A 22,220-nucleotide genomic window follows, 5' to 3' on the forward strand; every position below is an offset into this window, starting at 1 on the left:
CGCCATCTTGGTTGCTCCGGCCTAGGTTGCCCAAGGAGGGACCTATGAAGCCGCGAGACGTGAGAGACGGACAGAGAGGAAAAGGAAAGCCTAACAGGTAGCACCCGAGGCCAATATGTATTCAGCTCTAGGCCTAACCGATACAAAGAGCGTTTTTTTTACGCCACGCACAACATGGCAGGTTGAACGCGAGCAACGTGTTTTCCTTTCGGTCTATGAACGTGCCTTAGCCATAGGCTGGCCTGTATCACGTGACTCAGAAAGCGTTGCTCTCCCCCCGCCTTCCTCCTGAAAACAAAACTCGACGCCGCGCGCCGCCGCTGCGTGTTTCTTCCGCAGCCGGTGGAGGGGAAGATGGCGGCGTCCAGGAGCGTGGAAGAGATGCGGAGCCGGGTGGTCCTGGGCGAGTTTGGCGTCCGCAACGTAAGTCAAAGAGCGGGAAAGGTGCCGGAGGAGCGACAATCTCTGGTCCCGAAGTGGAGGCAGCTAAAGGGCTGAGTGTGGGGCTTCATGGGGACTGGAAGGCATACACGCGTCGAGAGCTGCGTGCGCGTGGCGCCAGTCTTTGGTGTGGACAGGCGTAGTTCCTGCTCAACGATTCATATTTATTTAATATATACTGTCTTTTTAATGACTGATGTCCATTACAAAATAAAAACCCAGTGCAAAAACCCAACTAAAATACTGTACTGATACAGAAAACATCTTTTGGTTGGCAGATATGAAATGGCTTCATTAAAAACAAAGTGATGTGTTAGAGTTGAAGTGATGTGTCTGAGATGCTTGGGAAGTTTTGCCTGCTTTCCACATGCAAGTCGACTTATTGGGCAATCGTTAGATGACCAGTAACACACACGTGTGAATTCTGCCCTCTCCCTTTGTGCTGCAGAAACCTACATAAAGTGAATATCTGCCATTCCTTCTGCCCTTTGAACATCTGAATCTGCCTTACATTGAGTCAGACCCTGAGTCTGTCTATCTTGGTATCATATACTTTGGCTGGCAGTGACTCTCCAGGGTTTCAGACAAGAGCCTTTCCTAGCTCTGTCTGAGGATTAAGCCTGGAACCTTGTGGGTGCAAACTACATGCTATACCACTGAGCTGTGGTCTTTTCTTCTTCCAGGTCCACACAACAGACTTTCCTGGGAATTACTCTGGATATGATGATGCCTGGGACAAGGAGAAGTTTGAAAAGGTGAGTACTTTTGGTGCTTAAGTAAATGGGTTGGAGTACATCTTCCTATTGGACATTCTAAAATGCTGGCTTCCTTTAGGCCAGGGATCCCCCCTCCTGTGGCCGTCCAGATGTTGTTTGACTCCAACTCCATCAGCCCCAGCCAGCATGGCCAATAGTTAAGGATGATGGAAGTTGTAGTCCATGCGCATATGGAGAACCCCAGGTTTCCCACCTCTTCTTAATGTTTTTTTCTTGTTCCTACTGATGTCCTTCATAGTGTTATGAATTTGTGGTGGGAGGAAGAAGGCTGTATGCTGCTCCCTTCTAACCCCTGGATCCAGCAAGTGTAAAAGTATAAGCTAGGCTAGCTTCCTGTGTTGAGGTGATAGCCAGTGTGATGCGCCGTTAAAGGAAACAAAGGAAAGTGGATCTGTGTGAGACAGCAAATGGATGCCCTCTTCCCTCAACTGACTGGTAATTGGAAAAAGACAAAAGCAAGAATTGAGAGTTGGCAGTGAGGTGACGTAGAACTATAGCAGTACGCTGAAGGGAGAGTCATAACAACGTTTGAGAGCAATGTTTGATTTCTGATTGAATCAAAGTCTGCGGCTATGGGAAAAACAAGACCCTCCATTGTAGGCTCAGGTTGTATATATGTGTAAATAAACCATATATTGGAAAGACACCACAATTTCCACTATTCCTCATTTCCAAAAGGAAACATGAACCCTGGGTAAGCACCTAAACCCCTGGAATCTTGCATCACTCAGTGATTGTGGGGGCATGCAACAATAGCAACCTGTAGGGTTGTGGAATATCCTGTTTTTCTAGGTCAACCTTCTCCAACCTGATCTCATCTAGATATTTGAGATCAAAAATCTCATCACTCCAGCCAGCATGTCCAGTGGTTAGGAATGATTTGTAGCTTTGTTCAGTCTGTAGTACTGCTCAGACAAGGATTCAGAAATGCTGTCAGCCTAGTTGGACACTATGCATCTGGGCTGTGGGTTTAAAGTGTGCCGCAGGAGGCTTTTCAAAGGTACACAAGTGAAAAAGTGCATTTTAGTTTGAGGTTTGTTGAGAATGATGCTGCTGGTAGGCAAATGACTCTCAGTCAGAGATACAGGAGGCACCTTTATTATAATGTCTCCAATGGCAGTTAAAACATGTTTATTCACGCAAACATTTCACTCTGGTTCAATTGCCCTTTGCCCATTCTGTCATTAAGTTTTTACGCTGTTGTGTCATATTGCACTGTTGTCAGTGGAGGGTGGTCTCTTAGAAGAAATATGGCACTGCCCTACTCAGCTCACCTAACCCTGAACCAGTCCTCACCTGCCTGCCTTCTTCCTTACATCCAGTCCAGGGAGTGGCACTGGCCATGAACCTCCTCCTGCTTGGTCTCTGTGTTGTCCTTGTATGACTCAGGAGGGAGGTGGATAGTAGCAAAGCTAAAATTAGTTGGTTCTATCTGACATTGGCTCTGGTGTCACCTAATGTTGGACTCCTTGCCTTCCACCCTACGGTTTCCAATGAGCACCAGCCATAGGTCCTTGGGTTGTGTGGGTTATTTGCCACATTTTATTTAATGCCAATTAAGGCATTTTTATCACATTAAGCCTACAATGTACATTTTTAACACTTGTCCTTCTTGTCCTGAACAGAATTTCAGAGTAGATGTGACGCACATGGACGAAAGCACTTTGGAATTTGACATGGTGGGGATTGATGCTGCCATTGCTAATGCCTTCCGACGCATCTTGCTTGCTGAGGTATACATTTCTCTTCCCAAGCAGCTACTAAGACACTTGCAAGTTGAACATTATTGCCCAGGATTGGCTGCTACTCCTTTCTGCAAGTACAAAAAGACCAGAATGGAGTTGTCTTAGAATATAAAATAAATGTATTTCAGATTTCCCTGAAAAATATATAAAAATATGTTGGGGGGGGGAAATCTGTTGAGCAGGTTAGTTAAAGACTCTAATGTGGGCAAAATGAGGTAGGAGGCCTTGAGAACCATTTGAAATATATAGAAACACTACTGAACGTTGCAATGTTTAAAATATACTTCTCTGTTGTGGAAAGCAAGCAGACATTCATGAATTTCAGATGCCATTAGAATCTAGAAAAACTGTTGTCTGGAACAGCAAGCTTGGTGCTGTGTATAGATTATCTAATCCTTTGGGGATAATTTGTATAAATCAGATTTTTAGTGTTTTATTGGATGTGTCAGTGGCCATTGGTGTTAGGCACTTTCATAGAGCATGGATCAAGGAACAGCTCTTGGCCAATGTGACTACACAAAACCTTCATATTCTTATGATAGAATTGTAGAGTTGGAAGGGATCCTGAGGGTCATCTAGTCCAACCCCCTACACTGCAGGAATATGCAGGTGTCCCATATGGGGATTGAACCTGCGACCTTGGCATTATCAGCACCACCCTCTAACTAACTGAGCTATCAATGCTCAAACCAACTGAGCTGTTCCATGATAGCTTAATTCCATAATACATTTGATGGAATTTAAGGTGCCACAAGACTCCTGCTAATTTTTCTGTATTTAGAAGCAATCTTAGTCGCCTGCATTGCATACTAACGAATGAATGGTGGCATCCCTGCTTATGAGATTCTTGGCGGCACCTGGCTAGTCTTTGTTGCAAACACACTAATGGAGTAGATAGGCCACTTGCTGAATCACACAAGCTCATTCTTAAAATAATACGCCTTGGTAATATTTTAAACCATCCTTGATGAATTTGCTAATGGTGAGGTGTAGATAAACTTCCTGGCCCAGCGTCCTCATCAGTGCACTAAACTGGTCCTCATCTATTATTTTTACTTGATTTCTTACCTACATTTTACCATATGGTTCCAGGGCAGGTTAAAGCAATTTAAAATCCAATAGTGAAGTTTTAAACAAACTTTCATTTTATTTATACACCACTTCATTGTAAAAAAACACCTGCAAAACAGTTTACAAAAAGATAAAACAACAAAACTGAGAAAAAATCACAGCCATACTTTAAAACACACAAAGGTTAAAACATGGAAACAGATTAAAATCACCATAGCTTCCTAAGCATCTGATTGGGCTAGTCTAAACAAGAATATTTTTAGCAGGCGCGGGGAGTTCCAAAGTGCAGGGAACTTACACACACTAAATAACCAAGTTATTTCAAAAAGGTATTACGTGGCATCTGTAGTAGTTCCAATTCTGCCATTTGAAGGGGTCAAGTGGGCACATGTGGGGTAAGGTGATCCCATAGGCAAACTGGTCCCAAGTTGTCCTCCTAGAATGCCTGCAGCTGCCCTACCATGGCCCTCTCTGTCAGCTTCCCCCAAAAGGGGTATTCTGGCTGATACCTGTTCGAATCCAAAGGGTCCAGAGCTAGCGTCTTTAGGAGCAGCCTCACCACAGCCTCTTTCAATGCAGGTAGGGCTGAAATGATCGCTGTAGCTCTTTATTGAGGACTGCTGCTTTGAGAGGAAATGTGTCTGGATATCGATTTGAAACAACCTTTTTTCCCCCCTTTCTCTTGCTTAGGTGCCAACCATGGCCGTAGAGAAGGTCTTTGTGTACAATAACACCTCCATTGTGCAGGATGAAATTCTAGCTCATCGCTTGGGACTGATCCCTATCTGTGCAGATCCTCGTCTCTTTGAATACAAGAGTGAAGGTGAGAAGAATTTGTGGAAGATCCCATTGGCTAGGACAGACTAGACATTAAAACAATGGTGGCTAGTCTACAGGCTGCATACAGCCCACTAAGAACCCCCCACAATTTATTTATTTTTTACCGTTCCCTTCCCACCGTGATATTACAATGCCAAAAGGATTTTTGTAGCCTTCTTCACAATTTGTCCAGTAAAAAAATGTATCGTTATTTTATTTTACTTAACCCATGGCTCCACTGCTGTGATTGCGTAATACCAAAAGGTATTTGTGCCGCAACAAAATGTGTCTTTAAAAAAAGGCATCCCTTAGAATTTGGCCACACCCACTCTTACACTTTGGCCACACCCACTTTGACTCCTGGCCTCCAGTGGTTAACTGTGGGTCAATGCAATGCTTGGCCCCCAAAGAGATTAGCCATCCCCTGCACCAGAAGAACCTGGGCATCCAGTGGAAGTGGCAGTTGCTCAGGGTAGCTTCAGTTTATTCTTCCGTTCCTTTTGCAGAAGATGAATGTGATGAAATTAACACTCTGCAATTCCAGTTGAAAATAAAGTGCCACAGGAATCCTCAGGCAGCCAAGGAATCGTCTGACCCTAACGAACTGTATATCAACCATAAAGGTAAAGCTGCTCCTTCTTCGGCTATTAGTGTCATGAGAGAGACATTCCCCAGTCCCTTTGCTCTCTCACAATTGAAGCTCTGAGATGACAACACCAGAGCTTGCTTTGCATTATTAGTTGCTTTATGCCTTCCCCAGCTTCCAGCCTATTGTTTGTTTCCTTTTGTGGGGAGAGGAGTTAAGAGTTGATTCAGTTGTCTGCCTTGTTACAGACGCAAGTCTTTTTTGGCCTTTTCTTTTTTCAGTTTACAGCAAGCACATGGAATGGGTGCCACTGGGCTCTCAGGCCGACAACATGAATGCCAAGTTCCGTCCTGTACATGACGACATCCTCATTGCCCAGCTGCGTCCCGGCCAAGAGATCGATGTACTTATGCACTGCGTCAAAGGCATTGGTGAGGCAGCTGGAGTGCTGGGATGGAGTTGGCAAACTTTTTGGAAATGTGGGGCATGGGACCACTGAGATTTCTGGGTTTGGCTAGTATTTGCTCCTTGGTGATTTACAAGATGTGTTTTGCTAATATCCTTTTTACAAGAGGATAGGATGTCTTTGGTTTGTTGGAATGGGCATTCTGGGTTGTTCTTCAGTAGTTTGCCTTTGCTTTAAGGAAGAAGCTTGTCTCTGGTCCATGGCGAGGCCTTGCAGTTCTCACTTCTTTGCATTGCTAAAGATCTGCCTGTGACCTTTGGGCTGTGTAAAGTACAGGCGGCGACCTTTTTGTGCAGGAGTTACTTTCCTGGCTCCTGTCTGCCATCGCACGTCAATTGGATGCACCTAAAAAGGTTGCCGTTTGAACAACCAAATATCAGTATTTTGAGGATGGGAATTGTATCTACATTGGCAGGACTGGTACTATAGGCTTCCATTTTCATAAGGTAAAAGACTAAATTGTGTGGAACAGCCAAGGAAAAGCATCCTAGAACTTAGGTTGACCAATCAACCTTAGGTAACTTTGGAGGGAAAGTGGTGGTGTTTTTTGTGTCTAGGAATGTGACATGTTAATCAGCCTTGTTACCAGTTTGACATGTCAGGTATAAAGTCTACCTTTCCGAATCATTTGAATCAATCTGTATTAGCATAGGTACAGTGGATCCTTGGTTCTTGAACGGCTTAGTTGACAAACAAATCTGCTCCCGAACACCAAAAACCCGGAAGTAAGTGTTCTGATTTTCGAACGTTTTTTGGATGCTGAACGTCCGATGCGGATTCCGCTTGAGTACAGGAAGCTCCTGCAGCCAATCGGAAGCCACGCCTTGGTTTTCAAACAGTTTGGGAGTTGAATGGAATCCTGGAATGGATCTGTTTCAAGAACCAAGGTACCACTGTACTGGAAACTCAAATTAGTTAGCAAGGGCTTTCCTAGCGTAAAAGATACTGATGGGTTTATGTAACTAGGTGCTGTGAACATTCTGTGTCTGATGCTGAAGGGTGGAGGTCTTTCAAAAAGAGTCCACCCGTCTACCTTCTACCAATCCAGGGATTGGGTGACTCTCTGGAGCAGATTTTAGGGGGCACCTGCCTGGGCTACTGCAGTGGGAGAGGAGAAACTGAAAGCCCTGTTGCACAAGCAAATGGATATCAAAGGTGTCTCTGCAGCTAATGAAAGTCCATATGCGTGTGGTCCATCATGCGGCAACAGAAATAGATTCTTTCTCTGTTTTGAATTCCAAATGACCTGATTTCTAATCTGTTTCAGGTAGTGAAGGTAATTTGAATTATTAACCACCAAGGAACTGGCTGTGTATATAAGTTTAGGTGGCTGATTAAAGCAAAACAACAGTTCCATGTTGCTTACTGGCTGTCCCTCTCCAATTTTTTATTTAATGAACACTCTCTTTACTCAGGTAAAGACCATGCAAAGTTTTCTCCAGTGGCTACAGCCAGTTACCGGCTATTGCCAGAAATCACTCTACTACAGCCTATCGAAGGAGAAGCAGCTGAGAGGCTGAAGAACTGCTTTTCTGCTGGGGTTATTGAGGTCCAGGAAATCAAAGGTATTTTGTACCTCCTCCCCTTTGAGGACTCTGTGACCCTCTAGAAGCTGTTAAGACTGTAGCTCCCATCATCTCTGACTTTGCCATGCTGACTGGGACTGATGAGAGAGACTTGGCATCCAACAGTTTCTGGAGGGCCAATCTCTACCCTAGATTGCAAAAATCAGAGGCTATGTTTATTGAGATGAGAAAACCAGAAAGGCTGATACCCCATCTCTATACCAAGTCTGGGTAAATGTGTATTCTTCTGAGGTCTCATTTCTGGCCTACAGCACCTTGCCCCCCAGGTATTTTGTCGAGTGTGGTTTGTAGAAATTGAAAACTTGGGGCTACGATTCTTTCCTTCTGCTTGTTGTCTGCACAATGTTTCAGGGATCCTATCCTATCCTATCTGACCATCCATATGTCAGGATAATTTTAGCTTGTGAAAACTCTCTTTGAGGTCTTGGTGAGTTCCTTAAAATAGTAATATGATTTATGCACACATACTTGGGGAGTAAAATTCCCTTGAGGCCTGTTGTTATGCATAATAAGATTAAACTGTATTTGCCCTCTGGCTAGCCTGGAAAATGCCACCTTTGGCCCCACTGCTCTGGCCTTGAGGAAATTCTTTGAAACTGTTTCCTCATTAGAATATATGTCCCTTGTCTTTGGGATGCAGAAAGGGTCGTAATTCAGCAGTAGAGAGGGAACGTTCAGTAAACACACTTGCATACCTGTTTAGCATATTATGTGTTGGTCTGTTTCTCTAGGGCAAAAAGTGGCAAGAGTGGCTAACGCTCGCTTGGACACATTCAGTAGAGAAATTTTTCGTCACAATGACCTGAAAAACCTTGTGCGCTTGGCTCGGGTGCGAGATCACTACATCTGTGAGTAAGCCTTCAAATGCTTCTGTCGCTGCCCCTTTCTCTGACATTTTACTATATGTAGTAACTGGGTGGTAGTCATGCGTCTAAGGGACCTCAAGTAGTTTTCTATGCTTTTACCTATAGTTCTATATAAAATCTGTTTATGTATGTACTGATGTGAAACAAAGTTGGCAATCATTTTAGCCGAGTAAGGCTGCAACCTAATTCTACTTACCTGAGAGTAAGTCATAAATATGAGTTATTTCTGAATAGTCGGGATTGCAGATTTAGCCCCAGATTTCAGTCTTCAAACGTTTAAGCTTACCCCTCAACTGTGCTTAAAAATCTAAAAACAGTAAAGTGCTGTTGATGGTTACATGGTTGATTTTCAAAGAGCAGAAATGTCCTCTCTTCCCGCCACCCCCACTGGATGTCAAGACTGTTCTGAATTCTTAGGGTTATTAACAAGAGCATAAGACCACACAGTGCATTGAGGCATTATGTTGCCAATTGAATTGCCTTGCCTGGAGCATGTTTTGGGGTGGGGTTTTTTTTGTGTATTTTCAGTTATTAAGCTGGCTACCTTGGACCTAATTCTATCCCATTTCTTCAGTTTCTGTTGAGTCAACAGGTGTCTTGCCTCCAGATGTGCTGATGAGTGAAGCAATCAAGGTATTGATAGGAAAGTGTCAGCAGTTCCTGGAGGAGCTTAAATTCATCCAAAAGAAATAAGTTTTTCTTTCTGAAAAGTTCAGTATAAGGATTCACTTGGTTGGGATCGCTGCAGCTGTGTCATGAAGGAGGGCGTCAACCAAGTCTGGGTCAATAGACAAGGAGAAATGGACCCTCTACCACAGATGTGAAAGACTGAAGCAAGTGGCTGTGTACCTTTTACTTTTGTGGCACTCAATTTGATATGTGGCTGAAAAGGCAGGGATATGTGATGCCACTAGGCAGCTTATTGCAAAGACCAAATTTGCCAGATATAAGTGGATAAAAAATATCCTGCAAGCAGAAGATGGGTAGGCTCCAGCAATTGCAATATCTTCTAAGTTGCTTTTTTAAAGACTACATCAGACCTGTATCAGGACCACCTTTTCTGAGAATTGCCATTAACTTTCCACTGATATATATTGATGGATAATCTCAAAGGTGCTACACAGTAAGGTCTAATGCCTATGATGATTCTTCTGCCACTCAAATAGCAGAATTCTAAAAAATATGGTGTCATTGGGCTTCTCTATTATTTATTAAATATTTTTGAGGCCTCAACTGCCTATGGAGTAAGCTGATTTTTTTATCTTCTAACTGCTTTATTTTAATACATGAACGGAGGTGTAGTTGGGCTGATTATTGAGCTAATAGCTTATATGTAGTTTGGCAATTTCAACTGTTGAGGAGCGTGATAAACTATCTGCTTAAGGGACTGATCTTTACCCCATATTCAGAATGAATAGCCAAGATAATTTTAGCAATGAACTTTACCTTTGAACACTTAGACTAAATAGCTTTTGTGAGCTTTCCAGCTGCAAATGTAATCTTGTAGCTTTTGACCTATAAAAGTTTTGTCATAGTAAAAAAGCTGCTGTAAAACATGAGAAGAGTTGCTTCAGTGAGAACTAACTGCAAATTAGTGAGAATAAACCCAGGACCAAGAATTTATGTATAAAACTGAAAGAGCTTTATTGACATTCAGAGGTGTATCACAATTGATTGGAGACATCTTTAGATACAACATCCCTACCAAAACCCCTTAACATTATTATTATTTTTTCTATTATGGCCACAGAAAATTAAAAATATACTCATGACACAATAAATACAGTTAGGCTAGACTTCAACGCTATTTGTCGTGGCAGTTTTGTTTTAATAAAAGTTACACTGAGATCAAGACTTTAAGAGGGTAAACAGAAGTTGGAGTAGATTTGGGGGTACTAGTGAGGATCTGAACACCAGCTTAAGGCCTGCTTCCTTCACACTTTTCTATTAATGTGACCAGATCTATGCACTGCAAAGCCACTTAAAAACATACCGGTACTTCTCTCCAATGAACATTCTTTTGCATCTCCAGCTAAACTACTGCGGCAGTTGTTAAGCAAAGACCAAATTAGTGCTGAAGATTTAAACTTTAAAGCGGGCTAGGAATCCTATGCTATACCCAAACCTACTTTAAGGCCCGATTTGGAGGCATTTTGAACCACCAGGCACTGCAGAGAATAATCCAGAACTCTGCTGCTGCACCCCCAAATGCAGCATTTCATCCTAGTTGTTCTTAAGTATTTCAGACCAGCACAAAGTATCCCTGGGCTGTTGTCTACAGTACTCGGGCGTCTGACAGCAAAGACCAGAGTTCAAACTAGGATACAATTTTGATAATGTTCTTAGGCCAAACGAGGACCGATAGTTCACTTCAGGCTTCCTGAGGTACGGCTGAGCCAAACTGACAGTAGGAGAGACTTCACCAGTTCCTGAACTGTCTCCGGTTTGATGGGATATATGGCAGAGTGCTGCTTCTCTAGAGAAACATGAAGTCAGCCGAGACTTGGCGGGTTCAGCAGTGCTCAGTGTGCAGACTTGGGTTAACTTGGAAGAGCTGGGCCTTTCCAAAGGGAAGCAGACGAGTCCTCTGGTAGTGCCATATTGAGGCAGCCACAGTGCAGGGATCCTGATTGAAGACATAGTAGAGATCTGGCAGCATGCTGCCTTCGCTGGAAAAGCATTGTGTGCCCATGTGAAAGTTAGTTCCGACAGAACTGGTCCACTGATTGATAGGGCTGAATGGCTAGGCTCCATCCAAGGAAAATGAGGTTGTGCAATAAAGCTGCAAATGGAAATAGGGAAATCCAACAGGTTTTGTGTAGTAGATGGGATGTGACGAACTCAGTCCTCCAGCCTCCGAAGCAGAAAGAGCTGGGGGGCCAGTGAGAGAGCTGAATCCAAACACAGGGGGAAGAGTAGACAAAGTAGGCAAATGGCTACTGTGAAAGAACACAGAATAGAAAAGGGGGTAGTGAAAGTGTCCTGAGCTTCTATTGCTCAAAGAGCGCAATGAGGCTTCCATCTTCATTATCCAATGGATTTGTATCTAGGGGTGCCTTCACCTTCTTGAAAAGAGAGGGAAGGTTTCTGATATGAACTTCCTTCCTAAATTGCTCTCCAAGGGGCTTCTGTAAGGAACAAGAGAAGTCTCCATTAGGCATTGCACATGCACAATAACTCCAGTAGAATTTCCTCTGCTGAAAAAATATCTCCCATGCCAATACAACACTTTCATTTTGCCACAACCCTTTCATTGTGAGATTGTAACAACTCAACCTTCCTGGGCTACTGGTGGTAGAGCCATGATAGGGTCAAAGCCAATTCAAGTGTCTGCAAGGAACCTTAAGCCTTGCCAACATCCTTCTACCAGTTCGTTGAAACAAAGAGTTGACTTGCTGCATGCCAGCAACAAAATGCTATCTTTGCTAATGACTTTTCTCCCTGCTGGACGTGGGTGGCGCTGTGGGTTAAACCACAGAGCCTAGGACTTGCTGATCAGAAGGTTGGCGGTTCGAATCCCTGCGACGGGGTGAGCTCCCGTTGCTCGGTCCCTGCTCCTGCCAACCTAGCAGTTTGAAAGCACGTCAAAGTGCAAGTAGATAAATAGGTACTACTCCGGCGGGAAGGTAAACGACGTTTCCGTGTGCTGCTCTGGTTCGCCAGAAGCGGCTTAGTCATGCTGGCCCCTTGATCTGGAAGCTGTATAGCGGCTCCCTCGGCCAATAAAGCGAGATGAGCGCTGCAACCCCAGAGTCTGTCACGACTGGACCTAATGGTCAGGGGTCCCTTTACCTTTCTCCCTGCTAATGCATTCTTAACAGCTGGCCTGCCACCGATTACAAGCTATGAGAGAGGTACTTTTAACCTTTGCTCTAAAGATCAGCATATTGTGCTTTCAAACTGTGATTATTTATTTAATATTTTTATTATTATATATCCCATCTTTCCTCCAAGGAGCTTTAAGTGGCAAACATGGTTCTCTGCCTCCTCATTTTATCCTCCCAAATGTACATTAGGTTGGGGGAGAGCAACAGGCCCAAGGTCACCCCATGAGTTTCATGGCTGAGTGGGGATTTTACACATGGGTCTCCCAAGTCCTAGTCCAAAACTCTTTAACAATTACACCACAGTGGATCTCGCACTGAAGCTGTATACTTATCCATGCAGCCAATACATGCCTAGGTCCTTTTTTTAAAAAAAAAGAGAAATAGATCTCAAGAGAAAGGCATTTGAGTTTTGCTACTGTTGTGACTAACCCGAGGCTGGTGGGACCTAGAGTCAGGACTAATAGGCTAAAAAAAGCTGTCACTGATCTTAACAGTAGCCTAGGTAGAGAGAGTTGTAAATTGCTTCGGGATGCCTCATGGGAAGCAATGAATAAATGAAAACAACAACATGGTTCCAATTTTTTTCCTGGAGGTAGGAAAGAGAGCTGTTTCTGTGCTGCTTGATGCCACAACCTACCCCTATGCAGCCTGCGATCAGGCGTTTAAAATGGTCCTTCCGGCGCTTGTCTGTTACTTTCTGTAGCGTTACGTTGAGTAGCTTGGAATCAAACTGTTCCAGGGAGTCTTTCTGAATTTCTGGAATCTGTTCCATCACTGCTTTCAGCTCAGCATACCGTGGACGCTTCAAGTAGCAAAGAAGATAGTGAAGAAGGATCGTTACCAGAACAAAACCAACACATAAGCCCTGGGAAATTAAGAGCCTCCCTCCCAGATCCAAATCAGGTCGTAGGGGTTGGTTCAGTGGGCTTGCATCACCACTAATCCTCAAAGATGGCAGCAGACAGAGAGAGAAAGAGAAATTCTTTCCCCTGCATTTCCTTACCAAAGCTTCATAGATCTGGAAGGCCAAGTGAACGAGAGCTGCCATACACCCGTCGTGTTGCCCATGTACTTGTAAACCTGTCAGTACACTTCTGAAAAACCAGCTCACTGCTTCAGGAATCATCATGTTCTTTGTAAGCACCTACAGAAGACAGATGAACATGTAGCAAGATAACCCAGATTCTACCCATCTTCCCAGAAAAGGTGATTTCTACGATTCACTCATGCTATGCACACTGTGCCCAAAAGGAATCACTAACTCTTGGCCATATTCATCTTCACCACACTCCACCCTACTAGCCCCTGTGATGGAAGCACCTCTTTGAGCAGCGGCCAGCACAGATTTGTGGTAGTTCTTTGGCAGGACAATGTATCCTTCCATGAAAGGGATGTGAAGGCTGTAACCAGCAGCGCACTGCAGACGTTCTGGAGAGAGAAAAGACAGACACGTGGCAGCCTGTGAGATTTGTTCTTGGTTCCTGAGAACAAAGGCTCTTGATTCTAAGTATTGTACAGTGTGCTGTGATATTGAAGAAGGCCAAAGTAAAAAAGGCTGAAAAAGAATTTATGAATTTAATTTATTTATCAGCCATGAAAGCTCCCTGATGCCCTTCCAGTTTGTCCAGGACAATCAGCCATCTCGGACTCAGATTTGCCCAGGAACCTTGATATGTGGAGGGCGCATTTGGCTGACTGAAGCTCACAACTTTTACTGAATTTCTAAGGCCAAGTGTTTCTCCAATAAAAGTTCAGAGCTCTGTTTTAGGCTTAGAAGGGTCTACTAAAGGAAAGTCTCTTTCAAAATGTGCACACAACATGGGGAAGGAATGGAAGCTCAGCTTCCTTACCTCTTGCTTCATCAAACACTTGCCCAATTCAGTGAGCTCAGAATTAGATGGTGGAGTCACCTCTGTAGACATCATCTCCTCATCTACGGGGAAAAAAAGGCGATGTGAATGCATTCTTCATGGAACCTCAGCTTCATGGCTGAGGTGGGAAACTGAGAGCCCATTGATTTGTTAGCTTAATGATTAATCTGATCCAGAATAGACCTCAAATGTGGAACAGAAAGGACAATCCGTTTACGCACCATCTCCATCTGCAGCAACAGCACTGTTCTGCTCAGCACCCTTCTTTGCGACACAGCAAACAGCTGCAAATACACCGGGGGCGGGGGGAAATGTGAGATATTCATAGGAAAAAAACTTTACAAGACATTACAACCCCCCCTCAGGACTACCCAACTTAATTCTTCCTTTGCAATGCCTTTATATGTATATAATGTATATCAATGCACTGAAGGCCATGCCCTCCTTACTCTGTTAGCCAATCCCCCTCCCATTCCTCCACATTAACCTCCTAGGGCTTCCCCTTCTCACCTGAAGCAACAACTAAGTTCACTTTTCACCTTCCCCACCCCATTTCTAAAACCACCTCTCTTCCATTCTCCAGGCTCACTTTGTACTCATTTTCACCTTCGCTCCCGTGTTCGTGTGTCCTCCCCCATCCTTTGTGCAATTTCCCTTTCACACTGGCCACTCCTGTGGGAACCTCCGGCATCTTTCTCCTCTCACATCTTCAACACCATACCCCACCCTGACTTCACACAAATCCAGGATGGGATTTCCAATGGGAGCTATGCATGATGACAGCCTTGCATTTTTATGTCTATAGGAAGATATTACTATATATTGATAATGTATAATAAGGAGGAAGGAGTGAAACCCACCTTTGCAGAGCAAAAATGTATTTCAAATGGAACAGTATTTCCTCCAAGTCTCCCATCAGGGTGAGAGGTTTGGTATGGTTGGAAACCTACATATGAAGCACTCTGGAGGTCACTAGAAAAAAGCTATTGCTTGGTTATGTGTCTTGGACACCTAAACCAAATGGCAAATGAAGCTTATAAGACCCAATTCCAAAAAGGATGGCAATTATTTAGGTCAGTGGCTTCCAAACTCCTTATTCTCAGGGAACAATTTCTACGGCCATTTATCTGCTAAGGAAGTCCTGTCCCTCTACTGCAAAATTGCCACATATTGCAAAGGATTCTGGGCCACATTTTAGGTCATGCTATCAGATCCCACAAGGTGCTGGCAGAATTGTTTTGGCCTTGATGCCACCCTGTGTGAAAATATAGTGTGCTGTACAACATGCGCAACTCTGTTGCCATACATTTTGGGCAGCTTGTCTCTCACTACCATTTTTCCCAGTTAAGGAATTAATAAACTTCCAAGGAACACAGACTGAAAACCAGTATTCTAGGCCCTATTTAGGCCTAAATTGGGTGTGCAGCGTAAGACTGAAAAATGACAGCTTTGACAATGGAAGCACTTTTGGAGCATGAAGAACAAGATTAAGAATTGTCACAACAAGCCACTGTGGTCCCACAAATCCCAGAATATACTACTGGAATTTATTTTGCTCAGAGAGACATACTACAGATGGCCCAGGCTTTTCATGCAACCTACTAGTTTCTCTCACCAATTAGATCCACAACTTCTCGGGTAAGCACCCTAACTAGCTGCTCCTCTAACATCTCTTGGGATTCTGGGTTGTCATCTGCTGCATCTTCGTCACTGCTGAAGGAAAAGACGATCAATTTTAAAAACGCAAGATAGACTTGAGGACTACAACTGAAGCTGAGCATGATAGCATCACCAAGACGAAGGTAATGTTGATGGGTAGCTCATCTGTCCTGGGCAGTGAGGTTCAGTCTGTCCTGGGCAGGGTTGCACTCTCCTAAAGAATCAGGTTCATAACTTGGGGTGCAATTAGATCTAGCCTTTACTTTTGATGCCCAAATAGTTATCTGTGATAGAAAACACAGCTTAGGTAGATGTCTGTTTACCCTGGACAGAAGCAATCTGGTATTTGTTATTGTTGCCCTCAGAACACCCAGGTTATTCTATTTTAATGTATCATATGTGGGGCTACCTTTGATGAGTACTTGGCTATTTAAAATGGTGCAAAATACAGCCGCAAGGAACATCTCTCACTGTTTCTGGCCTATTTATGAACATAATTCAAGCTGCTGGTCTTAACCATAACTGCTTGGGACCCAGATAATCTAAAAGACTGTTTGCACTCCCATGAAGCTGCCTGATGCTAGACACTGTCGGTAGAGCCCTTCTCTAGGCACTTCCACAATCAGAGGAAGCATGGGAAAGGATATTTTTGGTTGCGCTACACAGACCTTGGAGCACTCTCTTTAGAAAAGATATTCTGAACTCTTTGACCTCTGGGCACGAGGTGAAAACCTTTTAATTTCCCCACATCTTTTAGTTGGTGTTAGGTGTTTTAGAAAATGTTACTGCTTTGGTTGTCCCCTTCAAGAGAGACTGCAGAAGTTCAGACATCAAATGGCATTTTCGAGTAGCAGTCCCCCTGGTTTCCTTTAAGCCATCACACTTACCAAAGCACACTTCGCTGGTTGATCACCTGCCATTTCTGGGACAGCCTCTGACAGAAAGGAACAAACAAAGGACAGTAGCATAACATAAAGGCAATCAATGAGATACACTCAGGGCTGTGTGTGTTCCATGTCAAGGGAACCCAAATTATGTGACAATAAAAACTGAATTTGGTAATCCATTTAAATTATGCAAAGTAACACCTCATCAATTCTGATTCTGCTATTTATAGAAATGAGCAGATAACTATGCAGGGCATGAAAGCCTTCCCTTTCCTGCAAGACATTTTGCTCAGCTGCACTTCTCAGCCCCTTCAGCTTTTGAGATTTCACTAAGCTTCACCTTGCTACAGAGTATGAAGCCTCCTAGACCTTATTGGTGGCCTAAAATTTGAAGCCTGAGCCAGTGTCCATTAATCTCTAGAGAGTTGTCTTGCATCCATGAAACCTGGTTAAAATGTGTCCCCAACGATAGTATTACCTAAGTATTTGGGCAAGCCACCATATCCCAGTTTTACAATTATAGGTTATATTTTAGTGATTAAGATTTAACTTACATATTCTTAACTGCTGCTATATCTGTATTGCCCCTGTTATACCCAATTGCAAATTCAAATGTATCCCTATTGTGTTTTATGACTTCGCTGATATTGTATGTGAGCTGGAACTGATCTGTGACCGAATTTAATAAATTCTATCCCAGTTTAACCTGCTTCATACGATATTGCTGAAGTGAAACTCGGGGCTCTCCGGCAAAGGGGCAGGATGTAAATGTAACAAATACATTTCAGAACCCCGAACGACAATGAAGTCTGGAAGCCCTGGCCAGTAACAGCAGCAAATGATGCAAGTCATACACATGCTGTTTCTTACCACATACAAGTAGGTGAAGAGTGGTCCAAGTATAGGACAGATAAGAGATTCATAGTGTTCAGATGGACAAGAAAGGACCAAGGGCTTCACAAACACACCTGTGTGGAGCGAGTTAAAGAAGTCCAGCATAAGCATTAGCATTTCCACACTACAAACTACTGAACCACCCAGCCCTGTGGCTGAAGCTCTCCTTTAGCGATCCTTTAATGATAAACAGACTAGGAAACCAACTCCACCACCAGAAATCCCAAAGCCTGATCAGTACAGGCAACTGCACAAACCGCTCCTACTTAAAATGCTCCATAAATCTGATTTGAGAAGAATGCAAAGGCCAATTTATACAGGCTTTTTATTGCCTGCAAAACAAGGGAGTTAAACACATGGCAGGCCACTATACATGGTTGGAGGGCAGAATTCTGAAAAGAGGGTCACAAGTTCTGCAAACCGGGCTTCCTACCATTTTGGTTGAAAGTGAAGATGAAGAACTAGGATGATTGCTGTGGTTGTTTGGACATGAAAATCATTTACTGGGAACTCTATTGGAAATCTCCAACTTAGACGCAGAACCAGAACCATTCTGAGCCATTTCTTCCCATATTGTTTTGAAACCCTAGCAGACATGCCTCCTCCAGATATTCTGAAGATGCTCTTTTCCAGATATTTTTCTGAGAAGTGAACTATCTGCACCAGGAGTAGTCAGGTGCAGAAGGAAGGCAAAGGGAGCAGGAAATCGTTAGTGCTACTTTGAAAATAAGACCTCTCATGTCATGGACAAAGAGAGGAAGTAAAAAATGATTTCGGAAGGAGAACCTAGCAACAAACAGCAGATAAAGGATACGAAGCATGGGGCGGAGTCTATAGTCAGGGAGGTTGTTTAGGTTGAGAAAAGCAGAGTTGAGCAGCTCAGTAGCTAGGCCCTCTACTGTGTAGAAATCTTGCTGCATTGATGAGCCAGCATTCCCCAGGACATGGAAACTGCAATTCAAAAGACAATTCAATTTAGACAACAAACATGAAGGTTGGAAGACATTCTGCTCTGAAGATACAGATTTGTGTTTGCTTATTCATTTGTGAAAAGGAGGATTGCCTTTTGGGGTCAGACCAAAGTCCAACTAGTCCAGCATTCTGTCTTCGACAGTGATCAGTTAGAAATTCCTACAAAGCTTACAGGCAGGACATAAACTGATACCAACCCTTTTGTCCCAAGGGCCAAGGCACCCAAGGTGCTCTACACATTTATAATATTAGAACAAACAATTGGTACAAAATATTCTCAGGCCAACCTCAGGTGTCGATGGCCCATTTCCTTGTCTGAGGTTCCTTGTTTCTGGCTTCCCTCAGGGCACACAGGTCTTTCTTAAGTAGGCCCAGGGAAGGTGGTGGGAGTGAGGTTGCACCAACAGCTCCCAGGACGGTGATGGTTTTATTGAATGAGGCAATAAAATTTCGTGAGACAAGAAATTATAGCGCCAAACCGCACTGTATGCCTTTTGATCTGCTGCTGTTTTTGTGCATTCCACAAGTTTATTTTCCTAAATCTTTGAAGTTCTTACCAGTTGTCATACAGGGTACAAAAAAAGCCCTGCATCCTTTCCAACACTGTTTTGTAAACAGGAGAGTCATAAATTTCCAGCAGGGGCTGAGGAAGGCCTAAAAAGAGTGAAATATTATCAGTGAATAGGTTCATCTCTAAAAGCAAATGAAATGCTAATGGAAGAAAAAAATATTATTACAGGAAATCATGTAATGAGAATGTTCGGGGAGCCAACAAAAGGAGCAAACATAGATGTGGATATATAACCAGGGTTTCAGGGTCTATCTAGAGCAACGCTGCTGCTACAGCTTTAAAAACTGATAGGAAGGCCAGAAAAAAATGTGATACTTTAGTCACATTACCTCAGACTGAACTAGAAGAAAGCTGGCATGTTTTAACAATTTCTCAAAAGCAACTTGGACATTCTAATCATATACATTTCTACCTGCGTCAGAGATTGTATAACTTAAGATGCATCAGTGCCTGAAATGGTTTAGAATATCCTTTGCAAAACAAATCTAAAGCAGTCGTCTCTACCTGGCATGACATGAGCACAGGCTACATAGGTACATAGAGCTAGCCACATTGTAAGCTTTATGTAAGAAGTGGCCCTGAGGCAGAATTAGAATCCAGCTCCATGTCACAATTGTACAGATCATCTCTAAAAGTCAACCCTCCTCTGAAAATGTGGTGGACTTAGAGCAGAAGTAGGGAACCTTCTTCAGTCCCAAGACTGCATTCACTCATGGGCAACCTTCTGGCAGATGCAAATCAATGGTGGGGGCAGGGCTAGAGGCGTAAGTGGGAGCAGCAACGGATGTGACTCTTCCTTTTGTACAGTAGGCCACATTTCAGCCCTGCAAGTCAGAGGTTTTGACACACATACCCACCCTCCTTTCCATCCAGACCAAGCAAGAGGCAGTACCACAGTTCAGGGACACATTCCAGTCACACAAAAGCACTGCAGGAGGGTGGCGGAAAAAGTCTTGTGAGGTGTGTGGGCTGTGAGGAGGTCAGAAACACCCGAAAGGCCATATTAGGCCCCTGGGCCTGAGGTTCCTGACCCTTGGGGTTGAGAGTTAAGATCTGGAAAGCCTCTTGGTGATGGGCCACCGGAAAATGGTGAACCTGTGTGTTGTTAGGCCAAAGTACCTGCCAATTCAACCTCAACTGAGCCAGAAGATGGCAAATAAGTCAGCTAGAAATTAAAAAGCCCTTCTCCTGGACCAGGAACTTCTTTGATCTTGCTAGAAAAACTAGGCAAATCAAAGGCTTAGGACATACCTTGAGTGACACAAGGGAAATGAATTTGTTTTAAACTCCAGACTCTGGCTTGTACAGAACAACAAACCACGTTTCATGGGAAGGAAAACAAAATTCTGCTGAGGTCTTTCTCTTGTGTGTGGGCAGCCCAAGAATCAGGGCAGCTCCTTCCTGCTCATGCATGCACCACTAAATCAGTTTAGTATTACTTCCATAGTCATTATACGACATGGTGCCTATTCCTGTTCCCAGCAAAAATCAAGGCAGCAAAAATCTTGCACAAAAAACGTTGCTCTCTCACACACATGGCAGGCAAGCAGACAAGTAGGCAGGAGCTCAACCCTTGGGTAACTACATTTGCCTAAGCCTACTTCAAACTCTTGTTGAGCTAGAGAAATGCAGCATATGGTTGTTTTAAGCAGAATGCCCTTGACTGCAGCTAAGGTAACAATTTCTGCATCTTAAAGAGAACACAGCGGCTGTAAAGATTAACACACAAGGTGTAGAAGTGCAATGAAGAGGAGCAGATACATACCTAGGATGGCATTCTTCTCCACTTCCAGCAGGTCTAAGGCCTTTGCAAAGGTTTCCCCAAACCTGGCCACCATCTCTGGCATATACAGATTGTTATGAGTCCTGGAAGAGAGCAGGATGTTGCACAGTCACAAGTTGTACCTAACAACAGCAGGAAGCCACCATCATCTTACGAACAGCTCCTGTGTCTGGCGATGAGGAAGGCGAGACCATGCACTTGTGCATGGGATCCCCCTTCCTTACCAATAAAATCGCTATACTCTCTTGGGGACATGGAGAAATCTCCGCTTTATCACACAGAGGGTACCAGCTGCCCCACACAACAGTTACCCTCTGTTCACCTCACCTCAGCCCTTTGAAATACTGGCTACAATGACACCATCAAAGGCCACAATCGGAGAGAGGCCTTGGAACCCACAGGCAAATTCTGCTTCTAGCAAACTGCTCTGCACCCGCTGAGCAGCAAAGGAGAGGCCATCCCACCTCTGAAAGACACAGAGTGCCTCTCTGAGGAGGGATCACAGTCCCTGCAATGGCAGCTGACGCTGGAGGAATATACAGCTCTTAAGGGATGTGCTTGTATGCTGTAAGCAGCTGTGTGGCAGAGAGATGACCCCTGGAAAGGAGAACAGCTCTGCGTTGTCCACACCACGCTGCCAGGGAGGAGCCTCTGTCCAGCCCCAGATGGCTTCTCTCTTGCCATCAAGGCTATCGCAGGGTCCCTCACCTGCTAGATGTGTCATCTGAGTGGGGGTGGGGTGGGGAGAAGGGTCTCTGTCTCACCTACCTCTCTCCTTTGAGACCACAGACCTCCACTCAGGGCTTCGGCAACTGCACACAGCACAAATTCTGCAGCCAAACGGCCCAACAGCCTCCGCCAACATTGCAATGCCACTGTACCTGCTGCTAGAGGTGATCAACGGTAACTCAGTATCTCCCTCTAGAGCAGCATTTCCCCCCAAAGTGTGAGGGTACAGGGGTAACAAAGGACTAGGACGTTGGGTGGCAGGGGCAGGCCTCTCAATTGCCCTCCAGAGTCTCATCTTTCATTTTTATAAGTCTCTAAAGGAAGTCTCTATGCTTGTGAAGACAAAACCTTCCAAGAATGTGATCAAAGTGCAACCAATGCAGCGATGTTTGCCTGAGCTTGCAGACAGCCTGGAACAATAGTTCTGAGGTGTGAACTGCCCATTCATTTCAAGGGGTGCTAACAGAGGCTGCAAGAGAGGAGAAGCATCGTATTATGAAGACTAAGTGACGACGTGTTTTGGCAAAAGCCTGCAAACACTATATAGAGGACTTTACTGTTTAATCATTTGTGCTACCCTGAAGAGAATACTAACTGTGAAGAGAATGGGGAAATGCTGCCTTAGAGGTCTTATACATCCCAAGATGGCAACCAGAACCCTTTTCACAGCG

The 22,220-nt window shown here is 44.1% G+C and overlaps 2 protein-coding genes across 4 annotated transcripts in view; one reads left to right on the forward strand and one right to left on the reverse strand.

Annotated features, from left to right (window-relative positions):
* Window positions 1–2: 2 nt before the first annotated feature.
* On the forward strand, window positions 3–10,158 carry POLR1C (RNA polymerase I and III subunit C). 2 transcript variants are annotated; one of them, XM_053382863.1, is made up of 9 exons: window positions 3–97; window positions 1,125–1,196; window positions 2,843–2,950; window positions 4,724–4,856; window positions 5,359–5,475; window positions 5,720–5,869; window positions 7,320–7,469; window positions 8,222–8,338; window positions 8,931–10,158. In XM_053382863.1, exons 3-9 carry the CDS (start codon window positions 2,867–2,869, stop codon window positions 9,047–9,049), a joined length of 870 nt encoding a protein of 289 aa, XP_053238838.1. In that variant the 5' UTR covers window positions 3–97; window positions 1,125–1,196; window positions 2,843–2,866; the 3' UTR covers window positions 9,050–10,158. The 2 variants fall into 2 exon arrangements, with proteins under 2 accessions (XP_053238838.1, XP_053238837.1); XM_053382862.1 differs by lacking the exon at window positions 3–97 and adding an exon at window positions 119–423.
* The window catches only part of XPO5 (exportin 5), a 35,488-nt gene continuing 23,243 nt past the window's right edge, over window positions 9,976–22,220 (reverse strand). Inside the window, exons 21-32 of one of the 2 annotated variants that reach the window (XM_053382853.1) lie at window positions 20,803–20,903; window positions 19,024–19,120; window positions 18,309–18,445; window positions 17,471–17,568; window positions 16,601–16,647; window positions 15,670–15,764; window positions 14,276–14,338; window positions 14,034–14,116; window positions 13,504–13,611; window positions 13,187–13,327; window positions 12,821–12,985; window positions 9,976–11,484 (exon numbers count right to left, since the gene is read on the reverse strand). In XM_053382853.1, the coding sequence (XP_053238828.1) occupies window positions 11,347–11,484; window positions 12,821–12,985; window positions 13,187–13,327; window positions 13,504–13,611; window positions 14,034–14,116; window positions 14,276–14,338; window positions 15,670–15,764; window positions 16,601–16,647; window positions 17,471–17,568; window positions 18,309–18,445; window positions 19,024–19,120; window positions 20,803–20,903 (1,273 nt within the window). In that variant the 3' untranslated portion in view covers window positions 9,976–11,346. Of the gene's footprint in view, window positions 11,485–12,820; window positions 12,986–13,186; window positions 13,328–13,503; window positions 13,612–14,033; window positions 14,117–14,275; window positions 14,339–15,669; window positions 15,768–16,600; window positions 16,648–17,470; window positions 17,569–18,308; window positions 18,446–19,023; window positions 19,121–20,802; window positions 20,904–22,220 lie in introns of both variants that reach the window. The other variant, XM_053382852.1, reaches the window with a different exon arrangement.

The sequence above is a fragment of the Podarcis raffonei genome, chromosome 3 (genome assembly GCF_027172205.1).
Source record: "Podarcis raffonei isolate rPodRaf1 chromosome 3, rPodRaf1.pri, whole genome shotgun sequence".
NCBI classification, from domain to species: domain Eukaryota; kingdom Metazoa; phylum Chordata; class Lepidosauria; order Squamata; family Lacertidae; genus Podarcis; species Podarcis raffonei.

What these genes read in the sequence shown, in the direction of transcription:
- POLR1C (XM_053382862.1), top strand. Translation starts at nt 355, where the DNA reads ATGGCGGCGTCCAGGAGCGTGGAAGAGATGCGGAGCCGGGTGGTCCTG. An exon ending in GCGAGTTTGGCGTCCGCAAC is followed by an intron (nt 424 to 1,124) that starts GTAAGTCAAAGA and finishes TTCTTCTTCCAG; the next exon opens with GTCCACACAACAGACTTTCC. An exon ending in GCACTGCGTCAAAGGCATTG is followed by an intron (nt 5,870 to 7,319) that starts GTGAGGCAGCTG and finishes CTCTTTACTCAG; the next exon opens with GTAAAGACCATGCAAAGTTT.